This window comes from Excalfactoria chinensis, chromosome 15 (genome assembly GCF_039878825.1).
Source record: "Excalfactoria chinensis isolate bCotChi1 chromosome 15, bCotChi1.hap2, whole genome shotgun sequence".
NCBI lineage: Eukaryota > Metazoa > Chordata > Aves > Galliformes > Phasianidae > Excalfactoria > Excalfactoria chinensis.
In genome coordinates, this window is record NC_092839.1 from 10156506 (window position 1) to 10182793 (window position 26288).

A 26288-nucleotide genomic window follows, 5' to 3' on the forward strand; every position below is an offset into this window, starting at 1 on the left:
AAGGCGGGGCCTGAGGCGGGCGGAAGGAAGGAGGCCCGGGAGCCACTGCCGTGCTATTGGTTATTATTACAACTCGTACAAAAGTCGCACGGCGGACAAACGGCGGCGTAGGAGCCCGCCGCCCCGGAACGGCCCCCCCCGGGCCGGGCCGCAGCCCCCGTCAGCCGTAGTGGTACACGAAGTCGTAGCTGCTCGGCTCCTTGGGGATGGGCGGCGGCGCCTCGGGGATCTGGATGTTCTCCAAGTCCAGCAGCCGCAGCTTCATCTCCATGCTCAGCAGCGTGTCCAGGTCGCTCCGCGTCAGCTCGCTGGACATGTCCTTCCCCAAGAGTGCGTTAAGCCCATCGATCCAGATACAGTACTGCGGACAACAGGACAGCTGACAACTCCGGGCATCAGTGCTTCCCCTACACAGCTCCAAAACAGGCAACCCGTGGGGCAAACAACTGCAAAACCCAACACCGAACAAGAAACCAGGCTGCACTGATTCCCAACATAAGTCAGAAACCCAGAGGTGATAAGCGTGAGCCCAAGGCTCCAGGGGGAGTGACAAGAGCTTCTAGTAGGGCCCAAACAGCACAAAAAGCAAACAGTAACGAGGGAACAAGTGACTGAATGGAAGCGGTCGTGGCCGCACGGCTGCCAGAGTTCAACAGGTTTGGACAACACTCGGGCAAAGGGTTTGAATTTTGCTTTTTCCTGTGTTAGATGGGTGATCCTTGTGGGTCCCTTTCAGCTCCAGAACTTGTATGATTCTATAGTTAATCACTGCGCTTCTTACCTCATATTTATTAGGTGCGATGAAGTTCAACGTCTCATCGGGATCATACAGTATCGAGAAGGCCAATTCTAACACTTCCTGAATAGAAAAAGAATCTCTTACTCATCGATGGAACAAAACACCACGTTGCTTTCAGCCTGTTAACACGAGAACAGCAGCCTTGCTGCAGCTCAGTGCACTATCCCAGAACAGCATTAGCAGCCCTACAATATACCCAGCCCAAAAGCTCACAGAATGCTGCAATCGTATGGAAAAAGCCCTGATAGTAGACTTTTCTTTTTGAAACAAGGCAATGAAAAGTTGCCAATTTGGAAGACCAATTGCTCTTCTTGTTTGCTCCCAGCCTTCATATCTCCATAGCTTTAGGTATTACTTATAGGCAAAAAACAGAGCAGTTACCTTGTTCTGTTTCAGTGCACTTTTCTCCTTCATGTGTGGACAGTCCTTCCCTGTGACAATGGCTTTGATATCTGCGACTGGAACTAACAGTGGAAAAGTAAAACTCACACACAGGAAATACTTATCGGGAAGAGACAGCGCTTTCTGTTTTGCCTTTGCAGTTGGGCATTTTTTCCTGCTTTCTAACTCATTACTGCAGTTTTCCAAACCAAATTACAAGCAGCACATCCCTACAGTTGTCTGTCCTAAGAAAAGCCAAGCAGTTGATGGTGCTAAAAGGATTTGTGCAAGGGTCAAACATTCATCTTGTGGCTGTTAGGAGCTTCAGCCACAGCCGTCCCTCTTTTCTCTGGGATGATACTCATTAGAGCCACTAGACAGCAACGCACAGAGCGCTCATTGTGTTCAGAGAGCAGCAACTGGGACTTACTTTTTTCCTGCAGTGATTCAAAGGTCACTTCCCCCTGGGCATTATCTTCCAGATCTCCATAGTGCAGCACTTTGTGGTTCAGAGCAAGGCGACAATACCAAAATCTTTCTGGAACTCGGAAAAAGTAGAGCAAGCTGAGCAGGATCATTCACCTGAGGCCTCACAACCACTGACCAACCCCTCTGCCCCTCCATTCCTCAGCATTACTTGCTGTTCATGAGGATACGGCTGTACTTGTAGAAATGCACATCTCTTCCATCCCAAACCACTGGTTGCTACAGACAGATCAGGTTGCCAGCTTCCCTTTCTGGCAACACGTTGCTGACAAGTAAACCCACCAGGTATCTTTTGCCTACAGTTCACGTGAAGAGATGCAGTGCACAAAGTCACCTCACCTTGTCTTCTGCGATTTCCAATCTTCCGAAAGCTGCTCCCCTCACAGAGCCTGTTCAGGCGCTGTTGCTTTATCAGCTCCAAGATCTCAGGCTGGATTTTCTCTCTCAGCTCCCTGGCAATCAAACACGGAAGAGTGAGCGGGAACCAGTGACAACAAGAAGCACAAGCAATTGTTCTTGTTAGGCACCTACACAATAGGTGGTGACTGGAAGTCATCCTGGCTCATTCGCTCAGACTGGCGTAGTCGCAGAATCTCAGAGTAGCTCAGGCTGCGCAGTTTACTCTTGAACTGGTCCAAAGAGTTGGGTTTGGAGGGGAGAGCCCGTGTGATCTGTTCCCTCACAACCTGCATAACCTGAAGTAGGCAGAGTGGGAAGCAAGTATCATTTTTGCTGTTTAATGGCAGAAAAGAACTAGGGCTCAGCTCAATGGCATCAAAAAACACAGTCACGGCCAAGAGCGTCAGTGTACCAGTGGCTTTGATGATCCAAAACATAGAATGATCTCAGGTCACACCAAATAAAGATTGGACCATCCTCCCTTACAGTCCACATCAAGGCCCTGACGTACTCTCCACCCCCATCTCTTTAACCAAGCATACTTGTCACGCAACCAAGGCTGAGCGAACACACTGTTCTGCAAACAATTCTACAAGAGCTCCTCACTCTGACAGACCTTATTAAAATCTTCTGCTGTTGCCCTCATTTCTTTCCAGGTCTTGTTCAAAAGCTGGATGCAAATGGCAAACAACTCCTCAAATGCACGGTCATGAGTGAAAAACATGGGGTGATAGTCATTGCGGCCTTCATTAGCTTCAGGAATAAACAGAAACAGTTTGGTTGGTTTCTTTTGAGACCATCACAGCTACTTGACTTTTAAGTTTATGATAGTTTCTAGAATGGTTTTTGTACAGCGTCCTAATGAAGCTTCAGGAAGCTGGAGTCTTCCACTTGCTTCTGTTTTTAAGAAGAACCAGAGCACATACAACAATTTTTCCTTGTTTAAATTCAATATTGGTATTATGGGGAAACTGACAATACAATTCCAAGCTACCCCATCCTTACAAGGCAGAAAAGAGACCAAAGTACAAATGCTTGAGAATCTTCACCAATCTGTATGTTAACCCAGGACAGTCACTCAGGAGACTGCAGGGCAATGTTACTCACGGAGCTCCCCAACTTGTAGGATCTCACAGAGCATCCTGGTAAGCTCAATGGCACTGCGTCCAAAGGGACACTCATGCTTATCTTCTCGACTGCTGTTCTCCAGGACAATCTAAAGGAAGAGGTCAGAAGAAATAGCCAGAAGTTGTTGCTGACGTGCTGCTACTTGCAAAGAACAGCAGCTTCGCTTACCCTGATATAGGTGTCCTGATGAAACTTGGCCAAGTACAGCATGTTATCCAATGCCAGCATCCCTGGAGGGGTCTGAGTAAAATCCATAGCTGGATTGATGTGATTCTGCAAAGTGTGCAGAAATAAGCCACATAAATTAGCCCAAAGAAATGCTATGAGAATCTTTCCCAATTTCCTTTTACATCTACCCAACAGGTAACCTAAGACACCCACTGACAATGCTATCCAAACTTTCTAGAAGAGAGGCTGAATCTGAGTTTGTCAAGAATAAGTCAGTATCTTCAGAGGACGTGCCTAATGAGCCCTTGCACTTGGCCAAACAGTAAGTTCATAATAATCTGTCTTGGAAGTCTGAGTTTAGCTGAGTTTCTAGAAGTCAGATATAGAAACATGGTGAAGCAAACAGCTGTTTCCATTCCTCCCCCCCACCCCGCCCTCTAAGTGCATACAGTGAATCCCAGCATCTTGTAGTCCTTGGTATACATGGCTTTGCGTTTTTCTGTTCCACTGCCAGGGATGGTGTTGCTGTCAGACTCTGCATCAAATGCAATTCTTCTCAACTCAAATATGATGTCTCTCTGTGCCTGAGGGACAGAAAGGGAGGAAACAGTAACATATGAGCAATCAGCAGGGCAATGTTTTCCCATAACACACAAACCCACCTTTCTCCAGAGCTCACGCAGTGAACACAAGGAGGTGCCAAAGGTCATTGACATTACATAAAATGAGGCAACCCAGTTCAAAATGGTGAGTTTCAGCAATCTTTATGCATTCAGATAACGCTAAGGTATTTCTTGTTTAAGACTGCAACATATTTAATAATTAAGTAACAGAATTCTTAATAACTGTCCAGCTTCCATGCACATTGCAAGGAAAAGTATCAAAAAGGACATTGAGGCAGAGAAATCAGCTTGACAACTTCACATCACACTGGTAAGGAAAATACATGTCTTTTAGCAACCAATTGTGTCTGTGAAAGCACCACAGCATACAGCAGGTTAGTCATGAGCATACGAGAAGCTCAAAGACCACAATGTGATGTGAGCAGCAGTTTCACTTTACGTACAGTCTACTGCAAATTCAGTAGAGTAAAGCATCTAAACACCCCTTCTACTTTCTATCAGCTCTAATAGAGACCTGATCATTGGGATCCATCTTGGTCATCATTCTCTCTTCCAGAAGATTAAACGTCAGGACCTGCAGCACATACAGCTGATGTGCCATTTCTGTTTTAATTGGGCGGTTTCCTCTGATCACATGCTGCAAAGAAAAAAAAAAGAAGAGAATATAATGAATATAATACAAATGGACAGTGAGGTATTAGCTGCAGGCAACATGCCAGGCTGCATCTACATCTCTGCATATGAAGGTTCAACTCTTTAACCTCCATATTCCATCAGAAGTGTAACGATAATGCTCTCTAACAGCAGGAAGAAGCATGCTGATAACTCCCTTTTGAACAGGTCGATTCTATTTCACTTTTCTGAAGTGCTGTGAGGGCAGCAGACTTTAAACTGTGCACAAGCGAGATTTTTATTAAGAAAACATTTAGAACGTGTTCAGCCATTTCAGACATACTCACATTCAGGATTATAGACCTCAGGTGCTTCTGGGCAAATGAATTAGCCATTTCCTGTAGGAGATTGGGAGATTAAACAAAAATGAGTGAAACATAAGCAAGAAGTCCACATCATGCAGAAAGGAGAAAGAGAAGGAAGCCTATGCATTGGAGACAGCATTGACAAATGACAAAGTGCTTTCACCACAGACTGTCAATTTAGCATGGGGTCTCACCACAAAGCAAGCAGTTAAGTTGGGATGCAATAGTCATCTTTACCATGGCACAATTCATGGATGGCTCCCATACATAACATTAACGTGGAGGAAGGTGCTAAGGCAAACCAAGAATAGAAGAAAATTTAGCTTAACACTCAACATCTAATGACACATATCAGGAGATACGGCTGCAGGGAGCATACTGTGGATTGGCCAGAGAACCTGTGATCTACAAGAGGTTCCTTCAATAGGTATAGAAAGCTACAGAATACTTAAGTTCACACCCAAAATAACAAGGACCAGAGGACACAGTGTTCAGTTCTCATCCATTTCAAAACTTGCCCTCTAAAATGTACACTGCCTTCTGTTTTCGTTCCTAAAAAGATGCTTAGAAGTCAATTTAAAGACGATACTGGCAATCTCCTTTCACCTGCTAGGAGAGCAACACGAGTGCTAATGTCAAGGTGGAATACTATCAGAAGCTTGCTGATACAAGCAACATCTCTGAGTGAGGAAAAATCCATTGGATGCTACGTTATCTGGTCCAAAAGGACTACCAGTCTCACATCTCTTCACAGCCCTGTGCAATTCATATGGAGAACTGGAAGCAGACGTGCAGTTTTAGTCAAATGCATTCCATCAATAGTACATTCTGAGCAACAAGACTCTCCCAACTGCTCATATCAACCTTGTTGACAGGTTGTAGAAGTAGTATGGTAAAATACATGTAGTAGCCTCATTCTTAGTCCCTATTATCACTTCTGCTCCAAGCAGAAGCCTGCTAAAACAAGGGTGCTATGCTGACTGACAGACAATCTGTAGCAGCTCCAAGTCAAGCAGCACTCACATTATAACGAAAATAAGCCAGTGCTTTTGTTGAGGGTATCTTAAGAAGCAACTCAGTGAGGTAGGAAGTGGTTTCAGACTGCCCTCCGAGTCATTATTTTTAACCATGACTCATAAGAGGTATTATTCTACTAGAATAAGGCTTGCTGCTAGAATTTCTTCATGCACACAACACAAAGAATTCTTACTCAAAAGGAATTAGTTTGCACATGGGAGAAAGTAAGAGGTGACTGAAGCACAGGAAACAGTGGGAAGGACAAAGACAATTAAATGACTCTGAACAGTATAGTAAGAAGCATGAGCACGCACACAGCCTAACCACTGCCAAAGGATCTGTGTTTAGCACAGAGTCCAAAAATACCCACTTCACTGCCTGATGGGGTCATGGCATCACAAAATCACTCCGGTTGGAAGTGACCTCTTGAGGTCATCTAGTCCAATCTGTCCAGTTCAAATAGTATCAGCTAAATGAAGCTGCTCAGAACAGTGACCAGTCATGTTTTTAGTATCTCCATGGACTACACAATCTCTGGGGAACTTGTTCTGGTGTTTAACCACCCTCCACAGATAAGCTTTTCCCCCCCAGTTTGTGTTCAGACAGAATTTTCTGGGTTTTAAACCGTGCGTAGCATTGCTTGTCAGCAATGTAGGCACTACGGAGAAGAGTTGGTCTCCATCTTCTTTACTCCCTTCCATCAGACATTTATACATGTATTGAGAAGATCCACCTGAGCCTCCTCTTCTTCAAGCTGAGCAACAGCAGGTCTCTCAGCCTCTACATGAAAGATGCTCCAGTCTCTTAATCATCCTCATAGCCCTTCATGGCTTTGTGTATTGTGTTCAAGGGAAGAAAAAAAAGCAATACATATCTTGGAATTTGGTTTGCTATGAAATGTATTATCCAAGCTAAATTGTCTATAGAGGAATATGATCCCCCTCATTTCCACATGTTAATCATATTGATTAATTTCAGATTGTTATGCCAAATTTACTGAGGTCACTGTTTTCCTTCTGAAGGGGCTACATCTTCAGCAAAAAAAATGAATTATTTAGGTTTAAGGTGACCCAGATTTCTATGGAACTGTTTCCAGTTTTAAATTTGTTCCACCTGATTAGTTTTACAGTATAGTACCAGTTCTCAAAGCAAGTCTTTTAAGATCATTAATGTCTCGTGCACACACTAAGTCATGCAGTTCTCTCATGCTACTGAGTCTTTTCTCCCCTTCATTATCTGAGTACATTCCCAGGAGGGCGCCCATCTTTTTCCCTAGGCTCATCCACTATCTGAATCTTGTATGCATTGTCTCTAAGATACAAGGAGGCACAACTGGAGAAGAGCTACATGCCTACAGTTCTGCATGACCAGCCCCCAGCCTTGAGTTACTTACAGTGATGGGCAGGTCTAGCGGGTTAAGCAGCTTGTCCTGATGGCAGAAAGCAAAAAAAATAAAAAAAGGCACAAAGAGAAGCAGACAAGATTTAGCTCTGAGTCCAGAAAAATAAAAACACAAACAGGGCACTGGAGAAGAAAGGCTTAACACAGCAAAGCTACACAATACAGACACACACACATTTTGCACGTAGCTGAGATGTCACAGGGTTTCTCAGATCAGGGGCTTCATTCCTCATATTTACCATCAGAAACATCCCCATATGACTTCAAAAATGTATTGTTGTAGCTGTTGTTGGCTTTTTTGTGTATGTGTGTGTTAAATAAGCATATCCAACATCAAGGACACTACCCACAACCTCCCTCCGTCATCCACTGGTCTCCCATATAAAGTGCAGTTCCTTAAAAAAAAAATCATGCTGTACAGATTGTTTTCTGTCTCTCAAGGTCTTTCAAACTCATTTCTGAGAATCTTCTATATGCAGACGTGTCTCCAGAACAAATTATTATATAGGTCAGCATTTTTTCCTCTATAAGCAGCTGTTTCAGAATGGCATTAAGTTCTTGGCAAGGTCTGAGGTCTGCCATAGCCAAACAACGCAATTCCTAAAGCACAACAGTAAACCAGTAAATCTGAAGTAACTCAGTAAGCATTATTTGGGTTTAACTAAGCAACTACAAACCTGTCTCTTGTCCTCAGGTGCCTTCAGGAAGAGGGCATTGATCAGGGCAATGGCATATGTCTGAATCTCTTGGTTTGAGCTGCAGAAACAGTAACGGGAAGATCATAAGAAGAGAACAGGCTCTTTGCCTGTGTGTAACAACATTTACTGCAGCTCTTCTGCATTTCAGTGTACAAGCAGCATTCAGGTAATCTACTTTGATGTCATCGAATCTTTCCTGCGGAGCTGCAAAATCTGACACAAATTACCAGTAAAACAAAACAGGACAAGTCAGTTGGGAGGAACCTACAAAGATCAAGTCTAACTGCCTGATCAGTTCAGGGTTCATAAAAAGTTCATGTATGTTACTGAGGGAATTATCCCAATGCCTCTTGAACGCTGACAGGCACAGGGCATCAACCAGCACCAACCACCTCACTAGGAAACCTATTCCAGTGTCTGACCACCCACATGGTATATAATTTTTTCCTAATTTCTGTATAGCTCCATTATTAAGAAGGTTGTGTGGGCTGCAGCATAGCAGACCTCAGAGCATGACAGTTTCAGCAGAGAAACACATCACTCTAAAGCCTAGTGATAATGCAGTCTGTTATATGGCTACAGCTAGAAACCTTACTGGAGAAGTCCTTTTTCTCTTCATGTCAATGGAAGCCACTGAACACTTTCATCTTTGCCAAAGGAACTAATGGGGAAGGAAACATATGGCACTGTCTTCTAACCTCAGCAGTTTGGCTCAACCTTTTTCTTATTTTCACTGAGTTTCACTAAATTTAAACATCAGAAGTCTTCAATTTCAAGTAAGATATCAGAAGTACTTCAAAGACAGTATCTTTATGTGTTTCAAAGATAAATGTATATATTTTCAAATTAACAGAGATTCACAAAATTGATTTAGATCACACCACTGTTTGGTGGGTACTCACACTTGCAGATGAGAAATGAGCTGCCCCACAGTGATCTCTTCTGCTATCTTCTGATACAGAGTCTGACTGTTCAACACCATACTTTCTAGAATGGCTAGGGATCGTTGGAGGATGGAGACATCTACCATAGGCTGACTGACATATCCTGCAATCTAAAACCAGATGAACCATCAGGTCAACAACAGATGCCCATCCAGTAAACCTTGTGGTGAATGAGACAAGGTAAGGGAAATATGACTCAGAAAGCTGAGATGAAACCATAATATCATCACTGAGATGTCAGTTCATATTCAGCTTCTAAGAGTCATTGTGCTGGTCCTGGAAGCAGTGTTAAAGCACAAAAAGAAATAGTATCCACTCACCCCTTTTACCCAAACTTGCCTGCTTAATGAAGGTTATTGAGACCATGTCCCAGGAGACGATACCATGGTCCATGAGCTCCAAGAAGGCAGTCAAGGTGAAGGCCAGCATCTCACTGTAACTAAAAAACAAAAAGAAATCAAAAGGGAATGCAGTGACAAGCAAGTTGGTAGCAAGGAAGAATTCAGCTCAGACAGACTAAGCAGAAAAATGTCACAGAAAAGTACGATTTTGTCTCAGTTATTATACTAGCATTTGCTATAAGGTTAGCTTCTTAATGCCACTACTTCAATAAGCAAGATTTGCCTCTACTTGAAGCCCTGTTATATTAAGTCAATACCCTTGTTCCAGAGTTACAGAATACAGAAAGCTTACTGGGACAGAAGCTTGGTCCCACTCTCCACGAGCCGTGTCAGCACTGTAATCCCTTCCATGTTGATGAACTCTGTGGCAAAGGTCACATCTGCTGAAAGTTTAGCCAGTTCCTTCATGGCATCGAGTCGGACTTCCATACTGTGTGACTGGATCCTCTCCATTAGCTGGCGAGCTGCCCTAGACTGGGAAGGAGGGATGATGCCATTACAGACTGGAGACTGAGTCCTGTCAGTATCAGCAGCATTCTTTGAGATATCCACAGACAGGAAAAAGCAAGAGAGGTGCAAGCATTTGACAGAGGAAATAGAAGCAATCACCCATTGTAAGACAGACTTAAAAAAAAAACTGCTTCTGGTGACAGGCAGGCTTTCTGATAGGTACCAACTGCACTCGAATTGGGAAAATAAGAGTCAGGCGCCTTCCAACACACAGATCTAGGATATGCACTAAAAACGCCAGTTGGATTTATCCACAGAAAGGTAAAGGCTCTACAGTTCTGGGGGAAAGAAGCAGAAAAGCTGAGAGGCAAAGAAGAGCCTATCACACTAGGAGAAAAAGGAACGCGAGGAGTACTTACTGGGGAGACCGCCAGCTGCAGGATCGTTCCATTCTTGATGTCACAGCGAGTCTGAAAGACAAAAGAAACAGAAACTACAGGGAAGTGTCTGAAAATGAATGCAACTGAACCGACAGTGCACATTCGCATGCAAAACTAAAGGGGTTCCTATACTATACAACCCTGCTAAAGTTTTTGAAATCAAACCATTGAGTCCTTGCACCAACAGGCACGCAAGTGGAGAAGCACAAGGCTTTTCACTGGAATGATACCTACTCAGTGAGTAGGTATTTGATAGCAGAGATACTGACTAATGGATTAGTAACAGTATTGCTCCGTGATGTTAGTTCAGGACATCAACATGTAGCTATCTCTCAGACTGACCTGCTCTGTGATGTACAGCTGAGGACCATCGGCATACCGTAATGTGTAGTATTCAGGGTTTGGCAGAGACCACCTGGAAGAGGAAGAATATGTGAGCCTCTTCCTCTCAATTAGGAACAGCAGCTTGATCACAGGTAGGTGGAAAAGAACTTTCAAGCAAGACATTAGAACGGGTACCTAAGTCTCCCAAAAGTGAAAGACTTCTCCTTAGCATGAAAGATTTCAGCCAATTCTATCTGTGGAATTTCTTAAGATGCTTATGCTTCCAGTACAGCAAGAAGATTGCCAGTCCTCAGAGTTGCTGAGTGGCTTTAACTGACATATGCTCAGAAGCAAAATAAAGATGCAAAGCCTTTATTTTCTAGAGTTTCTCTTCTTCCCTTACATAAATGCAGGCCCATTCTGTGTCTGGAACTGCAACAGGCAACATGAATGATGCTACTGTGCACTGACAATCAGAAGACATTCCAAGGTACCTCAGCAGCACCTATCAGGGCGACAGACTCTCTGCACAACAGAAACTAGACTTACCCATCACAGACCTCCTTGATGATGGATGCAAGAGGCCTTTTCTAAAATAGAGAGAGAGAGTTCTCAGTAGCCATTTTACTCTCAAACACAAATAAACCATTTCTGTGTTTTCTACTGCAGCAATAGGACAGATAGATACAATGGGAAAGGCAAATATATAAAGGAAGGGAAGAAGATTGCACACCTGTATCAGAAGATTCCAGGTTCAAAGAGGAAACTTCAGCAGAAAAGGATCTCTAGAAAGAGATCCTTCCCCAGTGGCAGTCAGCCCTTAAATGAGCTCTAAGAGGTGCAGCCAGGCTGCACCCCTTCTAATCACACAGCTGAATTGTCTTCACCTGTGCTCCCAGTGCTGAGCTGGTCTTTTCCTCAGGCACTCAACCACTGGTTTAGGCCAGGACTCAGCACATCCCATACATCTACATTCCAGCATGAAAGTTATATTGCATGGAAGAAATACTCTTCTACTCCATTTAGTCATGAAATCTCACCTGATCTATTTCCAGCAGCTGGGCATTGGCACCTGGCCACTCTACGGCTACTTTCACAATGTCTGAAGGGGGTGGCATTGCTCCAGACTCCTGCAGGTGCTTTCACAACAGCATGCAACCCCCGCACCTGTTAGGAGAAAAAACAGTGAGATTTGAATTATTACATTTCATTTGACATCAAGCTTCAAAAGGCTACAGACCAGCCTTGCAGTCTGCTGGGCATGCTCAACATAAACCAAACATTTGGTATGCCAGGGACCAAGGCAGCATACTAAAACAACACCTTGTGAAGTTTTCTGCCTAACATTAATCCCTAAGGTTCCTCTCTTCTGAGAGCTTGTTAGGATACTCACACAGAAAGATTAACTCTCTCATTTAACATCCACTCTGCGCTGTAAGGTCAATTTTCAGGACTAGTAAAACAAAAGTTCCCTAGACTTGGCTACTACCAGAATGTGAGAGCAGGGGTATATTGACCAGACAGCCTGCCTCCCTCCCGTGGGCCAGTGTTTACAGATGCTGTTATCACACTTCAGATATCTCAGTGTATTCAAGACACTCCTACACAAAGTAGCAGCAGTTGGCTTTATTCCTCTCCCTTTTTCCTAACACTCTTATTTCAAAATATGAGCACTCATTGCAAAAGAAAAGACAACTCTACATCTGCTCTGGAAGTCTACCTTTCACTCCTTTATCTACCTTAGAGCATAAGCTTGTGTTCAGGGTTTGGTCCCAGACAGCTGTCAGACACGGTGATTTGTGCTTCATCTGGTAGTAAGAGGCTGTAAAGAAATGTACTTGTTCAGTTCCTTTTCAGTCCTCCCCCATGTGGAGAGACTTGCCCTACTCACTCCCATAGAAACATGGGGAGAAAGTCACGTTGAAGACTAACACCCTCCCACCAACAGCTCTCAGATACAATAGCTTCATGCTAACAGACATGAGATCTGACATGCCACAAAAGTCCCACCCTTAAGGACTCTTCTTTACACTCAACTTCCAGATAATCCAGAAGGAAATAAGCATATAAATTACAATTCCCAGCTCATACGGCACCTCCTGCTGGGGCGACCTGATTCAGCTTTCCCAGAGCGAAAGAACAGAGGTGAGATGATGCAGAGCAGGGACAGTGCTTCAAGATTAGCATACTTGCCCAACTTCTTTGATCAACCAGGAAAGAGATGCTACAACAGGCTAAGACCTGAAAGGAAAGCAGCCACCTCAGGAGCTTTCCTGATGCAAAGAGAATGACTACTAAAAGGAAGAACAGATGAAAGACTTCTCCATGGATCAGCAAAGACCAAGCAGCTGCAGAGGTACTTGGCACAGGAAGCTGGTCTGCATGACTGGACTGCCCTTGGATGCAGTACAGTATGAAATCTGCTGAGTCTACCACAGAATGTGTGAGTGCCAGGCCTGTATAAGACGTTGGCCTAAAGAACCACAAATGATCTCAAGAAATAAAGTTTACATGTCCCTTCCTTCTCAAGCAAGGACTGGAAAGACCTCACGGACACAGAACACCTCAGGCACACTTTCTGAACCCAGAAGGTGACTGGGACCAAGCAGAAGCCATGCAGAAAAACTGGATTCAAGTCAAGTTATCCAGAACCCATTCAAGTCAGGTTCAGCTTTGCCAGTTTCTCAAAATGATGTCTCCAGCCTCTTAGAAAAGCAGCACTGGATTAGTTTGGAATAAAATCCCAAAAGAGCTGCCCTTCAAAAAGCAACAGACTCAGCAATCAGGCTAAACACGTCGAGGACAACGAGAGGAAAAACATTTACATAATGATTTCTATTGCTCGTGCAACTGGTTGGCTCTAATATGCAATTTCGTACAACACCTGATACTTGACTTCTTCATCCTGGAGGGAAGACAATCAAGCTACCTGCCTCTTCAAGATTCACTTTGAATCAATAAATTACCTCTCTTAACAAGTCTGTCCTTCAGAGAATGCACGTCAGGTAAAGAAACCCTCCAACCTGAACAAGGTGAGGTCACAAAGGAAGACTGCTTAATTAGATGAGTACTAGTGACGTATCTGATAAAACAACTGTTTAAAAGCCTTTGTGAAGAAGCAGTTGCTACAATTTCACATCATTGTTCCGATCAGTTACTTGCTGGTCTCTCACAGCACATATATATATTTATATTTAAATCTCACATAAGCAATTCTGAAGGCTTTATGCAGGGAGAGAGCAGTCAAGATGAAATCCATCAGAAGCAAATTCACTCTGTTTCTGCAGAGCGAGGTCCATCATATGAATCAGCAATGCAGGGCTGCAGAGCAAGAAGAAATCAGCAGAGCCGCTTATAACACGCCATTCAAGAGACTTCTGAGGAGCTGCAAGCTAAAACAACTGGAGTATTTTAAACAGAACTTCCCTATTCACAAACTCAACCTTCTTTTCATCACAGATAGAACAAATTGTGCTGCCCGCAGAATAAAAATGAGGAGGATGAAAGAACGTTCAATGAAAAAAAAAGAAAAGCTGCCTGGTAGAGTCCCCCAGTTAACCAGTGCAAGGCTGCACAGCTTCTGAAAACATCACAGCCAATTCCCAGCGAGCCCCCAGCAGCTGGTACGGACAGCCCAGGCCAAACGAGACCCGGGGTCCACGTCCACGTCCAGCCTTCCAGGTTACTTCACACACCGAGCAAAGAGAAACTCAAGCGCTGAGCCAGGCGCTCAGCTCCCTGCCCCGGAGGCCTCCTATGACTGCGCAAAGCGGAGCAGGCTGTGGCACCAGGCTTAACGCTCAGCACGGACTCCCTGGCGAACACAGAAACGTGGTAACAGGCAAAAAGAGAGAAGGCTTTATTATTTTTCATCAGTCAAGCGAGCTGAAAAAGGCTGTAACGCCAGTCAGCGACACCCCGGGGCGGGCCAGACCCCGACCTACGGGATGGAAGATTTGCTTTGGTGAGCCGCCGTCCAAACGTCCAGCTCTGCTCGGCTCCGGTTCGGCCCAGGTTCGGCCCAGCACCGGCGCGACGCGGGCTCGTAGCCCCAGGCCGAAGCCTCGCGGCGGGGCATCCAGATGGGGAAGGAGCACGGACAGAGAGGAAGCGGCGGCGCCGGCAGCCGGTCCGGCCCCGAGCAGCTCCCGGCCCCCGAGCAGCTCCCGGCCCCCCCGCGGCCGCTCCGCACTCCGGCCCTCGCCGGCTCCATCCCCGCGCCGCCGCCCACCGCCGCCTCCGGCCGCCCCTCCGCGCTGCCATAGAGACCGCAGCCCGGGCGGCGCCGCCCTATCGAGCCCCGCAGGTGCGGGTCGGGCCCATCGGCAGCGCTGCCAGGCTCCCCCTGCGGCTCGCGGGCGAACGGAGGCTCGCCGGCCCCGGATCCCTTCCGCCCCCTCGGTGCCGCCCGGCCCGGTCCGCGGACCCCGTGAGTCCCGGCACAGCACAGCACGGCACAGCACAGCCCTCCCTGCGGCGGTTACCGGCCGCTGCCGGCAGGGCCCACAGAAAACGCCCCCACCGCCGCCCGCGCCCTGCGAGCCCCGCGCTCCCGCCGCCGCCCCGCACCTCTTCAGCCGGGCTGCGCCGCCCCCGCCGGCGGCGGAAACGCGTCCATTGCGCGGCGGAAGGGGCGGGGCCGACGGCGGAGGTCCGCGTGCGGGCGGGCGGAAATCGACGGTAGAGTGTAGAGGTGCTTCCGGTAGAGCGGGAGGTGTTTGTGCGACCAGCGGCGGCGGCGGCGGAGAGCGCGGAGAGCCGCAACCATGGTGAGCAGAGCGGGAGCTGCGGGGGGGCCGGCCTGGGTGAGCCTCTGCCCCCGGTAACGCGCGGTGTGACGGCGGTGTCTTACAGACGGTGGGAAAGAGCAGCAAGATGCTGCAGCACATCGATTACCGCATGCGGTGCATCCTGCAGGACGGCCGCGTCTTCATCGGCACCTTCAAGGCCTTCGATAAGCACATGAACCTCATCCTCTGCGACTGCGACGAGTTCCGGAAGATCAAGTGAGTAACAGCACCGAACCGAACCGAACCGCGGGCGGGTCTGCAGGCAGCGCCTCCCGGCCCAGCTGCGGCCCGGCCCGACGGACCACCCGCCTCTTCCAAAGCCTTTAAGTGATGCTACCGCAGCCCGTTAAACGTGATGCTGTTCATCTTCTGTTTGGGCTTCTCATCGTTCTTAGCCTGGCGGTGTGTGTGTGTCTGTTGGTTTTCATAGCACAGACTCTCAGCTCCGTCTGTCTTTCAGTGTTTTAGGAGATTTCTTAAGATTCTTAGAGCAAGGAAGAAGGAGACGTGGACTCTTCAGTAGGGTTTCCATGATAGGACAAGGGGAATGATTTCAAGATGGGAGATTTAGATTGGATGTAAGGAAGGAAGTTGTTACAATAAGGGCGGTGAGGCAGCGGCACAGAGATGAGGTGGCTGCCCCAGCCCTGCAGGCACTCAGGTCTGACTGGGGGGGCTCTGAGCGCTGATGGAGCTGTGGGTGTCTCTGCACACTGCAGGGGTTGCAGTTGGTGACCTGGATGGGTCCCTTCCAACTCAACCGTTCTATGATTCTATATTCAGTGCATGTTCAAACAACAACGTGATTTTCTTTTTTGCTGCCTTGTAACGTTTTCTTTTTCTTTTCTCGTTAGACCTAAGAATTCAAAACAGCCGGAGCGGGAAGAAAAACGAGTCCTTGGTCTTGTGTTGCTGCGAGGAGAAAACCTGGTGTCCATGACAGTTGAAGGGCCACCTCCAAAAGATGTAAGGAGAACGAGTGCAGAACCGAGGAGAAATGGAAGGGATGTTTGGTAGATGTGTCCTTGTTAGAGATGGCTATTATGCCATGTTCTAGGTTTCCAGATGCCACTGTGGCTGTAGGCACAGTAAATTTCAATGCAGGAATTTCACCTGTTCATTGCCTCAGGCACTGACTGGATAGAAGAGGGCTGTGGGGGTCACTAAAACCCGAGGACTTCTGCTTTGATACATTTTTGAGTGTGTGTGTCTGTTTTCAGACTGGAATCGCCCGTGTGCCTCTCGCTGGAGCTGCTGGAGGACCTGGAGTTGGGAGAGCAGCAGGAAGGGGAGTACCAGCTGGTGCACCCATGCCCCAGGCTCCAGCAGGATTAGCTGGCCCTGTCAGAGGAGTGGGAGGACCATCCCAACAGGTGAGATCCTGTGGTCCACAGTGAGATCCTGTGGTATTCAGGGAATTGTATTACATTGTAGCATTATTTAAAACGTAAAGGAGACTGGGATAGTTTTTGGAATTAAGAAGATAAGTTTTGGTTACGGTAAGTTTATTAATATAAACCAGATACAGTTTTCTGTGAACCTGTTTATGTTGTTGGCAGGTGATGACACCCCAGGGTCGTGGAACGGTTGCTGCTGCTGCTGCAGCAGCCACTGCTAGCATAGCAGGAGCCCCAACTCAATACACGCCAGGGCGCGGGGGTCCTCCTCCACCCATGAGCAGAGGAGCTCCTCCTCCAGGTAGGATTTACCATAGAGTGGAACAGCAAGGAGCCCACATTATGGAGGCGATGGAGAGCTGGTTTTGAGGATGATATTCTAATACGCCATTAGGGCCTTTAGCATTCAGCTGAATTCATGCATGTACTTTTTTTCTCTGGCTTAAGGAATGATGGGACCCCCTCCAGGCATGAGACCACCCATGGGTCCACCAATGGGAATGCCACCTGGCCGAGGTGCTCCTATGGGAATGCCACCACCAGGCATGAGACCACCACCCCCAGGAATGAGAGGTGAGTGGAGGTTTTCCTACCTGCATAGAAGCTATAATGTAAAAAAAAGTCAACCCACATTTGAAGAGTGACACGCTTCAGTGGCTCCATAGCTATGCTGGCTGCCCTCAGATCTATCAATGTTGAAAAAGGGGCCCAAGGCAACGGCATAGAAAAGAGCTCTCTGGTTTATTAGCTTTGCTTCCTCTGACCTCTTCAATATTCATCTCTTTATTTCCAGGACCCCCTCCCCCTGGCATGCGTCCACCAAGGCCCTAAGATCCTCAACAACGTCCCTTAGAACTGTGAGAAGACTAATAAGAAAACACACTGAGCAGTATCACTTGTTCGAACTTTGCTATGTATATTTTCTATTTACTGCTTGTAAAGTTTGCCCTTTTTAATAAAGTTGGAAAACAACAGAGTTTATGACTAGCGTACTGGTCTCTTCAGGCCTGCACTCATTACCTTTTTGCCCTTTGATAAGGTGTGAAGGAAGCTGTTTGAACAGAAGACTGATTCCCATAGACAGATAAGCTACAAGTAGTTGGATTTAGGTCGATATTGACTCATCCTTTTTAGGAATTGAGGGATGTTACAAGATTTTATCAAGCAGCAGATGAAAAGTAATTCTTAGGGAGAATAAAGACAGTAACAACAAGAGATTAACAATGCTGCAATATTAGGGGTTAGCAATCAGAATTCTCCCTGTTATTTGGAGTACAATAAGGACAGTGCTGCTTGTATTATTAAGAGTAATCACTGAAGCTCTGTATTAAGCTGCTGGTTATTAACTTGCAATAAGCCAACCTGATCTTTATATAAAGTGCAATACTCCTAGTAACAAAGAAAGATCAGTGTAACTGTCTTGCCTTAAGGCTGCTTTCCATTCAGTATCCTTTTAGAGGATCAGACTACCCCTCAGAAGGACATTTGGGGTATTCCACTTAGAAACAGATTAGAACCTCGATAAATCCTTTCAACCACATTAAGTAACAAATACAGAAGCACAAGAACTAAGCATGAAGAGTGACAGAAAGAAGGAACTTAGCCCAGCTCTCGCTTGAGCTGTTTTATAACAAAAAGGAATTTTTCTTTGTTAGAAAATTTATTACTTTGGCTGAAGATATTTTTTCACACAGTGTTCAACCAGCTATAAATGAACAGTCCAAAGCTATTCTGAGACTTGATGAAAATCTATTCAGTTTTACTGAACGTCTTCTCCCAGTGTGAAGAAATCCAGGTCCCAGAGACAAGTCTGAAGCAGACAGACAGCCCAGATCCCCCACTTGGTAAAACAGTTCTTACTTCCTTTTGTACCTGAAAGAGAAGATCCTTGAAGTCACATTGCACCAGCCTACCTCGATGATAAATAAGGAGCAGCATGGTGCTTTTACTAGGCAATGCTCTCTCATGTTAAAATATAGAAACACGCCACAGTCTCTTTGATTTCTCCCAGACCCTGCAGCAGCAGATTAAACTGTTGTAGAAGCACCAGATGTCTTAGAAGGGGCTTTAAAACCATTACAGTAAAAGGAAATAAAAAACTTGGAATAGAAAGAGGAGCAATACCTGGACTTGGATTTAAAGTTTCCTCCTTTCCTACGTTGGGCCATACCCAAGCGTTTCCGATCCTCAAATGATGGACTTTTACAGAGAGAAAGAGAAAAACGATTAAGTGTCACAGGTACTTCTAGAAAGATACCCTGCTCTGCTCGTAACATGACTAGAATGGATCCTTTTACCCAGCGCCCCACACAAACTACTGCTGAGAAAGTTCAGACACAACAGAAGTACAAAAGTCTGTGCTAATATATTGCTGCTAAGCCATTACCCTGCACGATACTGCTTCAGAGCCTTCCTGCTTGTGTTGGTAAGCTCTTCATCAAACACAGACACCTTTTTCTTCTGCTTGGGGCCTAATACAAGGAGACAACACAGTAGTCAGAAAATTGGCTGTAAAGAGAAGGCCAGAGCATCATCTTGTTTACTAAAGCCCAGTATTTGTAACCACAACAATTAGCATCACCATCAGTGAAAGCAATGACTCTCCCCTCTGCAACTGTGTGCCCTGGCCAGCACCAGCAGCTGTTCCTTCTAACTTAGTGCTTCCCACTATACAACTTAGTTCACTTCACCTATATGCAACAAAGCAATCAATATAAGGTTTATCAGCTGTGAAACAGAAGTGTTTTCTCCACCTTTTGGTGCTGTTGCTGGTTCCTCTTCTGGCAAAGCTCGGGCTCGCTTCACTCTCCGATTTCTTTTTGCCAGCCGCTCAGCATACATTTGAGATTTCAGGATTTCAAACTGTGATCTCTCCTCTGGCTAGAAAGTTAAAACACGCATTTACAGCAATGAGAGGTTTTGCCGAGGAAAAAAAACTTGGATAATTCACTCCAGGGTCCCGTTTACCCATAATTATACTCACTGTCATTTGGGCTTTTTTCTGTGTGTCCTGCATAAATTTCTTCCTTTTTTTTTTGCCTCGTAATGCTAAGTCAAACTCCTGCAGTGCTTTAGCCACTGGGGAAAGACAGAAAATCAGGGTATAACGACCTCCCAATTGACAGAGCATGTTCCTACTTGCAGCAATGGAATTTAGTATGCCCAGTAGTGCTTCGACTCACATTTTTCTTTCTTCCTCTCCTCACGGGTCTGGAACCAGCTCCTCTCTACACCCTTGGTTGCACCCTCCTGCTTTCCTTCCTCCAACTGCTTCTTTGCCTTATTGATCTGAAACAAGTCAGACAAGATGCAAGCTCGTAGCTGCCAAGGAATATCTACCACTTTCCCTTCTGAAGTACACGGGTTAAGCACACTAGAGTCATCTTCTCCTTACGCATTACAGACTCCAGGTCAGCATCCTAAAGAAAACTTACCTGAGCCTCTGACTGCTGCATTTCACGCTCCTCACGCTCCAAGCACAGAACTGCATACACATCTTTCTCCAGATTCTCAATCTTTTCTCGGAATTTTAGTATGACATCTGAAAAAGATCCAGTGTGAATGATATCAGAAGCAGCCTATTTAATGTCCACGTTACTACTTAGCATCTCTTTCAGAGTCTCTACTCTGTATAACAATGTTCCTTGCCTGCAGCTCTCCTTTTATCTCTGTGCATACCTTGAGGGAGAATTCTGGCTTTCACTGGTGTTTTGGCAGACTTCACGATCTCCTTCAGCATCTTCCGCTCTTCTTCACCCACGAGTGAAACCGAGCGACCAGCCCTACCTGCTCTTGCTGTTCTACCCACTCGATGAACATAGTGTTTGGTGGTGTTGGGCATGGTAAAATTGATTACCTATTAAATAAAGTGTTAGTAGGGAAATTACATCGAAGGACTCATTGAACAGATCAGCGTTGCAAATACTCACTGTTTTAACACCTTCTATGTCAAGTCCTCGTGCAGCCACATCTGTAGCTACCAGAATATCAATCTGCTCATCCTTAAAGCGCCTGAGCAAACATAGCAAACATATTAGCTATGAATTCAGAGATTCACTTTTTTCCCTAAAACTTCCAACTTTTACTTATCTTGTTTCTCCCTATGACGGCCCAGTAAGCCTGGTAATACCTGAGTGCCTCCAGCCGCTGTGCCTGGGACAGGTTCCCATGAAGCTCCCCAACCCGCAGACCCATCAACCCAAGCAGGATGTGCATACGATGAGCTTGCTTCTTTGTCTGGGTGAAAAGCATCACATGGTCTGGGAAGGTCCGTGTCAGTAGAGCTAAAAGAAAGTCCTCTCAGCAGCCTGTTCCACAGTCACCTACTGATTCCATCTTTTCCTTGCTCATGGCTCACCTGACACAATGGCCTCACGGTCTCCCTCTCGGTTGGGTCTAATCCGGATGAATTCCTGCCTCAGGAAAGGGGCAACATCTGTGTTGCTGTTCACAAAAATTCGGGTGGGATTCTTCAGGGAAACAGAAGCCAAATCTTTCACCTATCAGAAAATATTGGAAAAAGAAGTTCAACACTTTCTCGTGAAAGACTTAAGTGATAACCTTCCATTCAACCGTCTGCCTGAGCATGTTTCCCAGCAGCCTGTTTTACCTCCTCGGTCATTGTGGCAGAGAAAAGCATTGTCTGCCGGTGCTTGGAACATAACCTGATTATTTCCTTCATCTGTTCCTCAAAGTATTCATCCAGCATCCTACACAGGAGAAACACAGCAAGATCGGGCAGCTTTATCCAGTTCTAGCTAAGAACTGTTTTGTAAGGCAGGGTAGCAAAGACTCTGCCTCATACCCTGGGAAAAGGAGAAGTGGAAGCCACAGTTAATTTTTCACCACTGTTCTGTCTAGCCTACCTGTCTGCCTCATCCAAAATGAGCACTTCTACACTGCTCAGGTGGAAAGAGGGACAGTTATGGAGATGATCAATTAATCGTCCAGGAGTTGCAATAAGAATGTCTGGCCCAGAGCGCAGAGCTGCTTCCTGAGTCTTCACATCCAGGCCACCTGGAAGAGAGAAAGAGGACTGCTGAGCAGGATGCAACTAAGTACCTACATCCAGATTGCCTGAGAAATGGGAAAAAAGCACAGATTAATTACACATTTACAACTGGAAGTGACCTCACCTTTTCTTTTTATGGAAAACAACAAAACCAACAACCAAAAAACCTGCATGGCGCTGGAAAGTGAGATTTCAAACTCTAGCCCACCTTCCAAAAGCATGTTTGCAACAACCACAGCGTCCAGTTTTAGAGCACAGCGTTTCCAATTCCAAACAGCAGTTTGCAGTGATCTGTGCAATCCAGGTATGCAACTCCATACTCACCTACAGCAAGGCAAGTTGTGACACTGCTGAACTGTGCCAGCTGTTTTGTGACAGAATGCACCTGAATACCCAACTCTCGTGTTGGCACAAGAACCAGAACCCTCGTTATTGGGGCCTGACGAGGTTTGTAAATCAGGCGCTCGAGCACAGGTAAGATGAAGGCAGCTGTCTTGCCTACAGAAGAAAAATGAAGAATTACCAAGAATTATCAGTTATTGTGAATACCCTGAATTCTCCACGTTCCCCATCGCTCCAGCCCCTACCTGTCCCAGTAGCAGCACAAGCACAAATATCCTTGCCCAGAAGACCCACTGGGATACAAGCCTTCTGAATTGGAGTCGGCTGCTTGAAACCAAGAGCTGTGATTGCCTTCAAAGGAGGTGAAACAGTTAAGTGCTGTCTCTACTCACTTCTATTGAGGCTACATCTGGAATCCTTTCTCCACCACCGGGCTCCCTAACACACGTGGAACTATTGGAGTGTTCAGTAGAGGGTCATAAAAATGGTCAAGGACTGGAGAACCTCCCACATCAGGAAAGGCTTAGAGAGCTAACTATCACACCATACTCCAGCACATTTCCTTTTCAGAGGGGCTGCAGATAGAGTGATGGCTTGGGTGGCGGAGAGAGACTGTCTAATGTTCCTTTACAACAGTACATGTAATAACTAAACCAGATAAATACCTTGAGCAAAGGTCTGGAAAGATTCATGTCCTGGAATGACAAACTATCATCATATTCAGAGGCATCTTCAAAAAAGCTTTCTGCTTCCTAGAAACGGCAACAAAAGCAAAACAAGAAAACCACACTCAGCAACACAACAGGCAGTTAAAGAGCTCTGGTTTGCTCTGTGTCCTACAGTGCATTACAGCCTTCCAGAAGTCACACTGACTGGACGCCTGGTGCCATTCTCTCCAACACTTACTTTTTGCCCTCCTTTTTTTGACCTCTTCCTTTCCTTCACTTTAAGCGTATCTGCAAAGAAAAAGGATTATACAGGAACTTTAGTGCAGCTAAACACAGAACAACATGTTCTGTGCGTCCTCGTTTGGTGCTTTTTGCTTCTAAGAAGTTATTGATGAAAAAGCCTCAGAAACAAATACAGGCAAAGCAGTGGAGTAAAACACCAAGAAAATCTCCTCACTCAAGAACCACTGCAATAGAAATACCTGAGCTACCATTCAAAATGAGCCTGACTGATCAAAGAGATCTCAGACAACACAAAGCAAGAAATCCTTGTTCGTTCCCATCAAGACTTTATTGAGGTTGTTCTCCAGCAGATCAGTGGCCTGTCCCATTTTTGCTCCACGTACCTGCTTTGGTGAAGATAGTTTCATCTTCCAATGAGTACTGGGACTCGTTGTCCTCTTCTTCTTCTCTATCAAAGTCCTCGCATTCCTTCTTTTCGGACTGATTATCCTCAGTTTCTGCATTTTCATCTTTAACTTTTATTTGCTTAGCTTCTTTTTCCTGGACAAAGGAAAAAATAAGCCAAGTGGATCGAGTGAAATGGGCAAAGAAATGGAACGGATGATGTAAATTGGGTTCGGAGGGAGCAAACTCGTTCAGACCGCTTGGAGAAAGCCTGACCTGCAGCTTCCTTTTCTGCCTCACTTTCTCAATCTTCTCATCCAGCGTGGTAGCCGATCTCTAAGCAGGAAAATACAAGGAAGGTGCTGGTGAGAGGAGACCGGGACAGCGCGTGGCGATCCGCTCCGTGCCGCAGGGCTCCCCGTGCCGCAGGGCTCACCTTGCCGCGGATCTGCCGCAGCGCTGCCGCCCAGGTGCCCTCCCCGCCGGCCTCCACCTCGCCGAAGACGAAGGCAGAGCTGAAGTCCCCTCCTGCCGCTCCCCGCCGCACGGGGCCTGGCGCCGGCCGCACCTCCTGCAACGACACCCGTGAGCGACAACCGCGAGGTGACCGAGCTGAACCGAACCGGCTTCACAGCATCCAACCCAAAGCGTCCCGTCCCGGCCCGGCCCCACCTGTTCATCCTCAGAGTCTCCCGATTCGGGCTCCTCGGGCACCTCGTCCCCCTCCCCGATGGTGCCCACCAGCCCCAGGCTGTGCAGCATGTCCGCCCCTCCCAGCGACCGCGCAGCACCGCGTGGCCCCACGGCAGCGCATGCGCAGCTGGGCGGCACGGGGCGGAGGCAGCGGCTGCTCCTCCCGTCCGGGGAAGGGAAACTGAAAGCGGCGGGGATTGGGATTTTTCCCTTTTGGGGACAGATAGACTCGTAAAAGAGGCATTGATCTCCAATAGTCGGTTTATGGCTCAGTGTTGTGTGTGGTTACCACCGACGAGGACTGAAAAATATTATTGTCTACACCCCAAATTGAAGACCGGCCAATGATAACTGCATTTACATCCATGAAACAAAAAGAGCTTAGAATGGGATGAAGCCAAAGCAGAAGGAGCTGCTGTTTGGATGGCAGCATAACTGGTAATCCCAGTTCAACCTATACCAGCACTCCGGGGGTCCTGAGGCTGTCATCAGCGTCAGAAGCAATTCTCAGCTGCATCAGCATCCAGTTATTTCCCAACTCTGTGTTTATGATTGATATGGTGATGTTGATAAAGAGCTGCTTACCACTCCACTGATAACTGTGCTTCCCTCTCTTGATATCTGATGGCTGCCCATCGTTTCGTCAAATATTCTTCTTTAAAAGGCACTGAGAGTTATGGTACATAGCAGGAAGTTGCAGGTGTTGAAGACAAGCAAGGAAGGGTACAGCATGACAGGGAAAAAAGAGATCTTTGCAATTATACAATACACTTTTATGGGTATATTGACAGGCTCTTTGCATTGTTGGTTCAGTCTCTGCAGCCACCACGTGGCCTCCTTCTTAAAAGTAAACCTGAGGTCTGAAAGGAGCCTTCTGATTTAAGCTGCTCTTGTAAGCCACAGTTGGGTCTTACCCATTCAAATAGAACAGGCAAATAATTGCACAGTGGCTTCAGTCCTGGAGGTGCAATAGGCTCCCAGTTTGTTCTGACTTAAATAGTGAACATTTTCCTTTTAATACCTTTAAAATATCAGCTCAGATCCCTCCTAATTAACGGAGTTTCAAGTTCACTTCCACAAGCTGCTGCCAACACACTGGATTACCCGTGGTGCAGGTTTGGTGATCCCTGGGGGAGGCTCTGACCTCTCACTCAGCCGGTGCAGACGGAAGACCGAGTACTTTGATTCCTTTGCCCGTGTTAAACCTGGAGACCATCCTGACTGAGGAACCACTAGAGGGCAATACGTGACCGTGCCTTGTCTGAAGCGGGGTTAGGGTTAGGGCCGAACAGAAAATAAGGCACGAAATGAAATAGGAAAGGTTTTCATATGGTATTTCGAAAGAGCCCTCTTTAGTTTTGAACCCAGTACGTTAGGCTGGGATTTTAGCATCTCTGGTGTTTCATTTTGCATGTCAGTTTCTCTGGGTGAGCGCTTCTTACATCAACATTCACTTCTTGCCCTGCAAGCATTTTTATAGCATTCTGAAGTGAAGGCCAGGAAGAGGCCAGGGCTGCAGTGAACACAGAGCCTGTGTTCCTGTGAAGACCAAATAAGCAAATTGAAAATAACCAGTATCAGCTACATTAACTTCTAGGAAAGCTGCTAAAAAAAATAAATTATCAGGTACGTAATGCTATAATGCAATAGAAAGCACAGCAATAAGAGGGGAACAGCAAAGTCCTTGATTGCAACAAATAAGGATTTGCTCAGTGCAGCAGCTGTGAACACAGATGGGGAGCACCTGGTGGGGAGGCAGGGCCAACCCAGGGCAGCTCAGGTGCACGCAATGCATTTGAGTGACCAGAAGGACTGGAGCCAGGATCCACCCCTCCCAGCCCTCATTTAAGGGTTGGCAGTGCAGGTGAGAGGGTCTTACTGGCAATCCCTGCATGTCTGAGGCCTTCTGAAGGTAGGCAACTCTTTTCCTTCTCTTCTATGTCTGCTGTATTTGGACTTGTTATTGATTGCTGCCACCTAGGGTTGTGCTGCTGTGATTTTTATGATTCCCTACTATTATTGCTGTAATTTTCATTGCTTTGTAGCATTACTGTGCTTATTGTAACCTAGTTCCAAGAAAGGTGTTTCAACTGTGCAAGTGATATGAGCTTTGCCTCCTTAAGT

The 26288-nt window shown here is 46.3% G+C and overlaps 3 protein-coding genes across 6 annotated transcripts; 1 reads left to right on the forward strand and 2 right to left on the reverse strand.

The window, feature by feature from the left end:
• Positions 1-41: 41 nt before the first annotated feature.
• On the reverse strand, positions 42-15276 carry ELMO2 (engulfment and cell motility 2). Of its 4 annotated transcripts, none has more exons than XM_072349844.1 (22): positions 15206-15276; positions 11677-11803; positions 11186-11226; positions 10655-10727; positions 10292-10342; positions 9715-9896; positions 9361-9460; positions 8980-9131; positions 8057-8135; positions 7372-7407; positions 4944-4994; positions 4499-4621; positions 3811-3945; positions 3362-3466; positions 3173-3281; positions 2682-2818; positions 2198-2361; positions 2006-2118; positions 1611-1718; positions 1181-1263; positions 782-859; positions 42-361 (listed from the first exon to the last, which is right to left on the reverse strand). In XM_072349844.1, the coding sequence occupies exons 2-22, from the start codon at positions 11752-11754 to the stop codon at positions 161-163; spliced, it is 2199 nt and encodes a 732-aa protein (XP_072205945.1). In that variant the 5' UTR covers positions 11755-11803; positions 15206-15276; the 3' UTR covers positions 42-160. The 4 variants fall into 4 exon arrangements, with proteins under 4 accessions (XP_072205945.1, XP_072205947.1, XP_072205948.1 ...); XM_072349846.1 differs by lacking the exon at positions 15206-15276 and adding an exon at positions 12376-12497; XM_072349847.1 differs by lacking the exon at positions 7372-7407.
• Positions 15272-17799, forward strand: SNRPB (small nuclear ribonucleoprotein polypeptides B and B1). The gene is made up of 7 exons (XM_072349849.1): positions 15272-15405; positions 15491-15642; positions 16281-16392; positions 16647-16799; positions 16986-17124; positions 17271-17396; positions 17617-17799. Exons 1-7 carry the CDS (start codon positions 15403-15405, stop codon positions 17652-17654), a joined length of 723 nt encoding a protein of 240 aa, XP_072205950.1. The 5' UTR covers positions 15272-15402; the 3' UTR covers positions 17655-17799.
• A 131-nt stretch (positions 17800-17930) lies between these two features.
• DDX27 (DEAD-box helicase 27) lies at positions 17931-24269 on the reverse strand. Its single transcript, XM_072349843.1, has 21 exons — positions 24144-24269; positions 23908-24042; positions 23748-23807; positions 23471-23627; positions 23083-23132; positions 22842-22928; positions 22422-22527; positions 22159-22332; positions 21689-21839; positions 21433-21532; positions 21181-21322; positions 20953-21106; positions 20753-20834; positions 20502-20679; positions 20258-20364; positions 20006-20111; positions 19807-19901; positions 19577-19703; positions 19210-19294; positions 18948-19022; positions 17931-18695 (listed from the first exon to the last, which is right to left on the reverse strand). Exons 1-21 carry the CDS (start codon positions 24231-24233, stop codon positions 18680-18682), a joined length of 2277 nt encoding a protein of 758 aa, XP_072205944.1. The 5' UTR covers positions 24234-24269; the 3' UTR covers positions 17931-18679.
• Positions 24270-26288: the final 2019 nt, after the last annotated feature.